Here is a 10,446-nt window from a genome sequence, read left to right as displayed (position 1 = left end):
GCTCCATAGGAATATAATGTAAAACAATCGCTGGCAGATTAAAAAAAACGCTAGATGTGAACACGGCCTTATGGTGTTTTCTCAACTAGTAAACATAGTATTTGACTTACAGAAAACATGTTTTTGAAGCTGTTTGCTGGAAATAGCTTTTAGGAAAAAAATCTCGCCTACCGCTAATCCCCTCTGTTTCAGTCCCTTCAGGATGCACTGTTTCTGGTGTCTGTAGCTTTAATGCAAATCAGATGCTGCCCATTGACCAATGAGCTGTCAGACTGAACCACAGCATGGAGGAGAAGGGATTGTTGCTGTTTGCGGACTCCTGGGGCCTGTACCACGAAGCTCGCTTAGAGGGTTAGCGAGGTATGTTGAGCTCAAAGCCTGGGTAAGTTGTACCACGAAAGTCGATCTCTTATAGCGTCGCTGTATCACCATGGTGACTTATGCTCGCAACCAAACCTGGTCGGGAGCAGTTTTTCGGCTTAGTCTAGCCAGAGATCGGCTACTTAAATTGGCGTGCGCAGCTTCCTAGCCCCTCCTCTGACAATGGCGTCACCATTTGTGGGTGTTCCCGTGGACCTCGGCGCACTTCTCTGCGTCTCTCCGGAGACAGAGGGTTTTACGGGAAAGAACCGATCCCTTGGCATTGTCTGACGATATTCAGATTTCAGACTTTATTGTCATTGTGCAAACAACGAAATTGGGGTTCTTCATGAGAGATACAGATTCTCATCAGAGGGTGTTCGTTATTTGATCGTCCTTGTTGGACCTTATGTAGACAATGCTTACTGTTAAGCATTGTGTCTCCGTGATAGAGTGCTAGAGTGGAGGTAGCGCGTCAGTCTTGAATTTCTGCGCGGGGGGTTCGACTCCCAAGTGACGCGAATTTATGTGAAGCTTAAAAAGTCCCAATTCTCATGCATATGGAATACTTATTCACTAAAGCTTATGGAATTATATTTTTGTGCTTATTTCGAACTTGAACCCATATTTTCAAGGCCGTGCTGGCACCACATCTATGGGGGTAAAATGCATGATGATAGACCGGCGAATTTGAACCCCGGTCGCTGGCGTTCGGGTCTTATACTAATCCACTACGCTACAGCCGCTACCTCTCAGCGGTTGAAAACATGCGATACATTTCTTACATAGGGTGTATTTAAAGTGAATTCCCTAAATGATAGAATAAGGCAGGATGGACGTTGCTTATGCATTTTTAAATCATCATCATTCTATTTGGATTAATGGCGAACAATTCGGCATTTGGTATAGTTATTTTATAGACAATATGCAGAATCTTTTCACTTGTACGCATATAGACCTTGATCTATCGTAAAGGTGAGAAAAATGACGCAAATAACGCCCCTTTCAAGTGAACGCGCACTGAACCTAAAGCGGAAAACCTGGTTCGACTAATTTAATCTAAAGTGAGCGTCGTGGTACCGTTTAACTCTAATTGCGAGTTGCGGCTCTGTCGAGCCAGGTTTTCCCAAGAAAGCCTGGGTATGTTCAGCGAGGTTCGTGGTATACCCCCCTGGAGATCTATATCATATCATATCATATAATATAATAATAATAATATAATAATAATAGTATGGGTATTTATTTATATAATAGGGTTAGTAATCTAATATCACGGCCAAAAGCTATGTGCGCCTCAGACTTCAGCTCCCGGAGTACACCGCCGGTGTTGGTGTCAGATTGACTCGGCTGCCAGATCGACTCGGGGACCTAGATGCGCATTAATGACGCACTTCCTGTAAACGCATGAGCATGCGTGTTTCATTCATTCCCATGTTATTCTCAAGTATTAACGATCTCCTTTTGTTTTCTAATCTATGAATAATAATCTGATGTACAAATTATTGTTGCATATAATTGGGTAATAGATATAAAAACAGAATCGGTTAACTCCATTCACTGAACGGGGCGATCCACTTTATTTCCAGCGCTCCCAACACAGTCAAAACAGCGACCCACACGCAGACACTTCCGTTCTCCTCCTTCAGAATAAGAGTCCCTAACAGGAACTGGGGTACATATGCATTCATCAGTGCTTTTAGACGTGTTTCCAATGGCTTTGTTGTGCAAAAGAACGGGCTGCGTTCAATGAAATCAAAACCAAAACGGATTGAGCCTTCTTTTTATGTCCATGATTGAGCCCCGTTTATAAACAACCCTTCCGGGTTTTGTCCGTTGGCTTGTGTCGATACATCAAGTGTCGATACGTCATCTGTAAGCGCAGGACCCCGAGTCGATCTGGCAGCCGAGTCATTCTGACACCCACACCGGAGCTGCCAGACTGCCGCAGAAGCTTCGGCGGCGGCCGAACGGCTTCGACGGCGGTCAGTCCTGGCGGGGGTAGCTAAGCGGCATTCCTGCAGCTCAGCTCCGGGAGTACAATCCCTTTCTCCTCCATGTCTCCTCCTCCGGACTGCCGCCGAAGCTTCGGCGGCAGTCCGGCTGAGAAAGAGATTGTACTCCCGCTTAGCTGCAGAGCTGCTCGTCCGCTGGTCCAAAAAATCTTAGCAATGCTCTGATTGGACGGTAGTGGGGAAGTGGGAGGTGATATTCAACTGTGCCCCCTTCCTGCGTAGGACGGGGCGCCCAAAACTGACTAGCTCGTTTGGTAACTGTAGGTGGGGTACTTTCAGAATGCACACATTCTTCTACTCAAGAATGTGTGTTTGTCTTATTGTATCCAATGCTGTATTAGAGTAAAGCAGACGTGCAGGTCCATAAACGGTCCACTCATTATTTATTTGGAAGAGGATTGGGGCCATAAAAATAATTATTTCTGACTTTATTCTGTGCTCAAGAGAGACCACAAGGGCCTGGGCTTTGGACCCATGAAAAAAGCCCGGGGGACTCACTTCCCCACAAAGGACCCCCAGGCGGTCAAACTTCCCAAGGCCGTAGAGAGGGAGGGCGGAGGAGTCAAGGGGAAGAGGAAAGAGGAGGGCTTGAGGAGGCAGGAGATTGATAGGACCTGGGAGAGAGATTTCCGCTCCTCCTACTAGTAACTGCTAGTAACCCCAAGGGTTTAATCATCTCATTGTTTATGATGTGCTATTTTGTTTTCTTTTGATAACCCTTGGATGTGAATGAGTAATACCTTCAAATAACAGTTTAAATGAAGATCAAATAAGTTGACCTTGATTGATTTTTAGTGCAGACTCCGAACTGCCGCAGCATCTGGCCACGTTTTGAACCAAAATATGTGCAACAAGGTTATGTGTTAATTTGTGTTGCATTTACAAATCCAACATGCTGTGGGTTATAATCCTCGGAGATTAACCATGACTTGTTATTACAACAGTAAACTTGTTTAATATGAAAGCCACTGTTTTATACTGGAGACTTAGGTTTACTCAAAGACGGATGCGTGACTTACCCAGGACTATGTTATCTTCATGATTGCAGTATTAGGTACAAAGGTATTGTTTTTTTCAATGTAATCGAAAAGTTGATTACTTTTTCATTGCACTATACAACACCCTGTCCATGGCAGAGAGAAGGCGAAAGCTCGTTTTTGTTTTATGACATTGTGAATAGGGCAGAAGAGATGTATGAGGCAAACTAGGCATGTGTCCAACATCTCTAGGTTTGCAATTTCAAATGTTCATGGTCATTTTTTTACTTTCTTGTAGGCATCCAGGAACGTTTTTTGTATTTAAAAAATAATGTGCACTGGATATTCATGAATATTCATTAATTCGGGTCCTCTCTGGATTTTACTGCTACTAGTTTTACCCATGGAGGGTTTCTTTGACCTTGTTAAAGGAATCCAATAAGGGTGTGTGTAGTATACGATTGCATGTATACTCCTGAAATGATAAATAAAAAATACAATAATTCACAACAATCAAAATAACTTAGTTGTACAAATACAATGATTTGGATTTACAAAACGAATTAACAATGCAATTTTGAAAATCGTTAGGAATTAAAAGTACAATTTGCTATTATTTTTTACCGTGATCTTATTAGGTATCACAGTGGATCTGTTCATACCTATTGTTCTTGTAGGGTTTGGGTATTATTATTCCGGATTGGTCGCGTCTATCTCAGGGGTGAACATAAGAAGGTCTCTAAAACGTTTGGTAGGCTACAGAAATTCCCGTAGGGGGCGCTACCATTCCTAGTCAAATAACTAAAACTTACAATGCCTTATTTTGCAGGCAGACGATTATTGAATTCAAAATCGAAGCACCTTGAATAGGTATTGATTGTGTAAAAAATGGCAGATTTATACGCAAATCTAAAAATTAACACGTGTGTGACCATTTGTGTCTATAGCGCAGCATGGAATAAAAAAAAATGTTGTTGAAGGACAAAGACAGAGGTATAATTGCGACTAGGAGTAATGACTGCGCCCGTGATTTGTTTGAAAAGGGCGGCCGCTGGGATGGGCGGTGCGTGGGCTGTGAATACATTGCGTGACAGTCCGTGCATTCCTAGATAAATTTGTTATTTCTGATGCAATAAATGAAACACTACACATGCCACACTGCTTTTCAATTAATGTTCGCAATCAAGTGAATTGAAATTGGCATAAATTACCTACTGTCAAAATATAATTATTATAATTTTTTATATGACATATCTCTCGTGCAATATGCATAGTCCTTTCTAGTCAACTATTAACCTGAGCCATAGACCATTTCGTCATCTGTCAACTCTCGCACACTCTGTGTCAACTGCGGAGCACGCACCAAGCGTCCGATTCCCAGAGTGGACTACTTAAGGCTTGTACCCACAGAGTGAAGAGACAAACAGAGGAAGGGAGGAAGAAGAAAGGAAGAAAATGGGCTATCTACCCTATCTGTCTACGGAGACGTGGACCCTGTTGGTAGCCGTAATCACACTGATCGTTGTGTAAGGAACTTCCTTTATTTATGTCTGTTTTATGTTACTCAAGAATGTTTGTTTTTCTAATTGTATCCAATGCTGTAATAGAGTGATACAGTCGTGCAGGACCACAAAAAGCTATTTCACATCCTCATGATCTGTATTAATAAAGTAGAAAATAATTTATTATTATTGTTTTTATATGTGGATACAACTTTTTCAAATGATAAGGCCAAAATTATATAGTGGAGCTTTTGGAATAATGAACAGTTTTTCACGATATCATGATATCAACTGTTTATGCCCAGGTATGCCTACTGGCCTTATGGCGTCTTTAAAAGGATTGGTGTCCCTGGTCCCAAACCAATTCCATTCTTCGGAACCATGCTAGCATACAAACGAGTAAGGACAGAATAATCAAAATCAAACAAAATGAATTTTCATGCTATTATGAGTCCCCGGGCTTAACTGAGGGGCTGCTTATAATCCGGTTATAATGTCACCCTTAAATTATGCTGTGTTTGTTGCTCAACTGCATTATTCTTATACCCAGGGCTTTACCACATTTGACATGGAGTGCTTCAATAAGTATGGAAAGACATGGGGGTGAGTAGGCCTCAGGGTTTTACCATTGTTTCTGAACCACTGTACAGTTTTGGTATCATCCCAGCTGTTACCCTGTACGCAAGGGTATCTAATGACACATGCATCAAATTAGTGTATGAATCCATCTATTTACATTACAATCTATGTAATCGATTTTTTTGTCAGAGATGGTATAAAAGTATGTGTTGTTGTGGTTGTTGTTGATACTTAGCATCTACGACGGTAGACAGCCGGTGCTGTGCACCACAGATGTCTCCCTCATCAAGACGGTTCTCATCAAGGAGTGCTACTCTCTGTTTACTAACCGCAGGGTAAGGAGCAACCAATCGCCACGTTCCCCTGAAGCTGGCTTTTACCGGCTTGATTTGCACTGCATTAATATTGCAATACATTAATAATATCACTAGACTGTAAATGAATACCCTGTATCTAATCTACCTGATTATTTAGTATCTTACTGTTCATATTTATCGTACTGACCATCGCTATTGCTCTTATCCACTATACCCATATTATGCTGCTCATACTTCACTAGGTCAGTTTAATTTTACTGCTGTATTGCACTACATGACAAATCAAATTCAAACTGCACCTTAAGTGCTCCTTTGTACCTCTATTTTGATCTCCAATTGCATTTCGTTGTCACTCTGCAAAATGACAATGAAGTTGAATCTGAATCTGAACAGACCAAGTTTTTTAAAAAGGTAGGGAAGCGCGGGAGAGAAGATGTCCTCTTCCTTAACACTGTGTCCTGCAGAACTTCCGTGTGAACGGGCCTCTCTACGACGCCGTGTCGATCGCAGAGGACGACCAGTGGAGGAGGATCCGGAGTGTCCTCTCTCCCTCCTTCACCTCTGGGAGACTGAAGGAGGTGAGTGCCTCTCCTGCACAAACCGGCCAGTCCGGTTCTCTCAGGCCTGGGATTTAACATTTAACAAGTGCAGTGTTGTTACTCAACAGTGATCGAAATCACCTAAGAACATGGAGCAAGGGCAGGAGAGCAAAACAAAGCAGAAGGAGCTCATTCCTCCTTTGTAACCGCACACTTTCCCTGAATCCGCGTGTCTCTGTTTCAACCTGTGTTCTGCTGACTGTGTGCCTAGATGTTCATCCTCATGAAGCAACACTCGGCAAACCTGGTCAGGAGCATTACAAAAAGGGTGGACAACAATGAAGATGTGTTAGAGCTGAAGGAGTAAGAAACTCATCCAACTAACTCAGGATAAAACAAAGCAGTTTACACAGGCCCTTTGCTTATTGTGTGTGTGTGTGTGTGTGTGTGTGTGTGTGTGTGTGTGTGTGTGTGTGTGTGTGTGTGTGTGTGTGTGTGTGTGTGTGTCACACAGATTCTTTGGACCCTACAGTATGGATGTAGTGACCAGCACATCCTTAAGCGTGGACATAGACTCACTCAACAACCCTTCAGACCCCTTTGTCACCCACATCAAAAAGATGCTGAAGTTTGACCTTTTCCAACCAATCTTCCTTCTTATTGGTAAAGTATTTGAGTAAATGGGGTTACATAATGGATCCAATAAAGTGTATATAGACCGTAGCGGGAAGAGCAGAAGGTGTCATTGAGCTAGCCCCAAGATAGATACCTAACCCCGACCAGCTCATTAATGACATGCATCTGTTGTCATGCTCAATGGACCGTTCCTCTGTACCCGCAGCTTTCTTCCCCTTCTTGGGGCCCATCTTTGAGAAGCTGGAGTTCTCCTTTATCCCCACATATGTCACTGACTTCTTCTATGCCTCACTGAAGAAGATCAAAGCCAACCGCGAGGCTAGTCAAAACAAGGTATGAATATATGTATGTATGTGTGTGTGTGCGTGTGTGTTTGGGTACTATTTAGGCCTCTGAATTTCTTTGTGCCGAGTCATGATGTCATGTCTCCTATGACAAATGCCTTTAATCGCAGAGTGGTCGAGTGGATTTCCTCCAGCTCATGATAGACTCACAGAGGAAAGATGAAGAATCTAATGGACAGGAGCCCATGAAAGGTGTGTGCATTCTCACACACACACACACACACACACACACACACACACACACACACACACACACACACACACACACACACACACACACACACACATCTATAAATACGCATACATACACATTCTCAAGGTGTTCTTCTGGACTTCTGTACCTGCAGGTCTGACAGACCATGAGGTGCTCTCCCAGGCCATGATATTTATCTTTGCTGGCTATGAGACCACTAGCAGTTCTCTGGGTTTCTTGGCGTACAACCTTGCCTTGAACCCGGAGGTTATGACCAAGCTGCAGCAGGAGATAGACTCCACCTTCCCTAACAAGGTATGGAGGGAGAAGATAGGAAAGTCTCAAGAGAAGTTAGCATGGAACACATGTTAACTATTATTTTACATGTATCAACATATGTCCACCCCCCTACACACACACACACACGATTGTGGGGGGAATTATACAGGAATATATTTCTTATGTATATGTTAAAAAAAAGAGTTGGTTAGTTTGCTCATTGCTGTGGTTGTGTGTGTGTGTGTGTGTGTGTGTGTGTGTGTGTGTGTGTGTGTGTGTGTGTGTGTGTGTGTGTGTGTGTGTGTGTGTGTGTGTGTGTGTGTGTGTGTGTGTGTGTGTGTGTGTGTGTGTGTACAGGGTGCGGTGGAGTACCAGGCTCTAAACCAAATGGAATACCTTGACAGCGTTATCAACGAGTCTCTCAGACTTTACCCCATTGCCTTGCGTCTCGAGCGTGTTGCCAAGGCAACCGTAGAGATCAACGGTTTGGTCATTCCTAAAGGAACTGTTTTCATGGTACCCTTGTGGGTCATGCACCGGGACCCTGACTTGTGGCCGAATCCTGAGGAGTTCAAACCAGAAAGGTCCTGACCTTAACCTTTGTTATTGTGTGTTTGTTCGAGCCAAAAAGGTGTGAATTCTGACCCCATCTGTGTGTGTGCGTGTGTGTTTGTGTGTTGTTATGCACACCCTTCAGGTTCAGCAAGGAGAACAAGGATACGATTGACCCGTATACATACATGCCCTTCGGGGCCGGCCCCAGGAACTGTATCGGCATGCGTTTTGCTCTGGTGATGATGAAACTAGCCATGGTGGAGATCCTGCAGAAGTTCAGCTTCGCTGTGTGCGACCAAACAGAGGTGAGGTCACATACTTACATTTGGAAGTGACCCTGTAGTAGAGGGCTTCACGGGTCTACGAAAACCAGAGGATCTGATCCGGAACCCGTAGGGGTTAGGGTCCTCTTTTGATTTATGGTCAACTGTGTCTGGGTAAGGTCAGATTCTGTTACCGTGAACCCGGGTCTGTTTATCAATATGTGTAGAACTGGAGTGGATCCAGGAACCCCTAACCATTAGGATCAGATTACAAGAGCGCTAAATAAGGGGAAAAAAACTGAGCACCCAATCTATCTCAGAAAGAGTTTCGACTTAGTTGCGACTGCTGACTATCCTGTTGTCATAACTCTGATCATCTCTTGTCTCCTCAGATCCCCCTTGAATTGGACGTCATGGGCCTGCTGGCGCCCAAACGGCCGCTTCGAATTCAGCTCGTGCCCCGTTCTGACCACTGAGCCAGTGACAACCTACCAGCCACTGACAAATGAGGCATACCTGCACTTTTCTTGTGTCTATGTTTTTTATAACAAACCATCCATCTAATTTTGAATGCACTTACGAAAACACACAAAATGGATACATGAACGCTGTATTTGAATCATGTTTAGAGACATTCTGTCTCTAAACCTGTTGAGGTTACCCTTATTCTCTATCAATATTAACTACAACTATAAACAAAACAAATACATCATATACGTATAAATATGTATAGATATTTAATTTTTTAAAAAGGCAATCAAAAATAAATCCAACACACAATCCCACAAAACCCAGACCAAGAATAAATCAGAATAATTGTTGATATTATTTTCATATAAACTTTGGGAAGTATGTGGTCATATCATATGTAGTCAGTGTAACACATAGTCATACAATTCAATGTTTGAATTCAAAATCACACATTCCCAGGCCTATATAATCGGGGAGAAAAGCTAAGAAATTGTATGATTGATAGCCCTATCATTCCGGTTCGTTCTATCCATGCCCGATCTCTATTTTAAACTTAAAATGTATCTCAATAAAAATACAATGTTCAATGATAACGTTTGCAACATTGTTTGTAGTCTATCCTCTTTTTTCATGCTTAACATAGTCAAATTGGAGGGTATAACTTGATTTTAAAAGACTAGTGAATGCAAATAAAAAAAAGAGAAATTCATCGATAAAGAAAATTTAAAACTTAAATATTATGAAAATATGGCATAAAACCACATATAAACCTCTTTCACAAAACACTTGAGTTGTATTGCTTAGAGGATCACAGGTAAGAGGCGCAGGAGCCCGTTCCTAAAGAAACTCCATTCCGGATCTCCTAATGACCTGGAATCCATGATGTTCCTACAGCGAAGGTGTTATGCTGCTATCCATTTGTATGGTACGCTGGATGTGTTTTTCGTAGGCGGAATCTGGGAAAATCATGAATATTAATGAGGGGAAACCTCATATCCCGGCTTTTGGCCGTGATATTATTATATTATAGATGTCTATATGTAATATGATATTATTTAGATACAGGACTCCCGCCGGAGCTCCCGGATTGTTCTAGAATATCTTAAGAACACGGCCAAAAAGCTGTATGCGCCTCCGGATGATATTATGAATAAACGGCTCTGGTACTACGTCAGTGCTTCTTTAGCGCTCGTTAAGTAAAAAAAATGGAAAGCGCTCATCTACCGGTCACACGGTAACGTCAAAATCGTTGTACAGTTTATACCATTCACCCCTAAGTCCCACCCACTGGCACTGATCCATAATAGTCTGTAGTGTCAGTGGGTCCAACCCCCTGTAGGCGGGTTTGAGAATTAGAAACTATTGTTTGTAGTTTTCTTTCAACATTTGCTCGGTATCTCACTATGGGACATGCCCCTT

At 42.6% G+C, this 10,446-nt stretch overlaps 1 protein-coding gene across 1 annotated transcript; it reads left to right on the top strand.

Moving 5' to 3' along the window:
• Nucleotides 1–2,879: 2,879 nt before the first annotated feature.
• LOC115540725 (cytochrome P450 3A30) lies at nt 2,880–9,620 on the top strand. Its single transcript, XM_030352253.1, has 13 exons — nt 2,880–4,875; nt 5,157–5,250; nt 5,402–5,454; nt 5,666–5,765; nt 6,212–6,325; nt 6,558–6,649; nt 6,801–6,949; nt 7,128–7,255; nt 7,377–7,458; nt 7,614–7,774; nt 8,096–8,322; nt 8,436–8,598; nt 8,949–9,620. Exons 1-13 carry the CDS (start codon nt 4,805–4,807, stop codon nt 9,030–9,032), a joined length of 1,518 nt encoding a protein of 505 aa, XP_030208113.1. The 5' UTR covers nt 2,880–4,804; the 3' UTR covers nt 9,033–9,620.
• Nucleotides 9,621–10,446: the final 826 nt, after the last annotated feature.

Source organism: Gadus morhua, chromosome 3 (assembly GCF_902167405.1).
Source record: "Gadus morhua chromosome 3, gadMor3.0, whole genome shotgun sequence".
NCBI lineage: Eukaryota > Metazoa > Chordata > Actinopteri > Gadiformes > Gadidae > Gadus > Gadus morhua.
The sequence above is the reverse complement of the archived record's forward strand: the minus strand, read 5'-3'. Positions and strand labels throughout refer to the sequence as shown.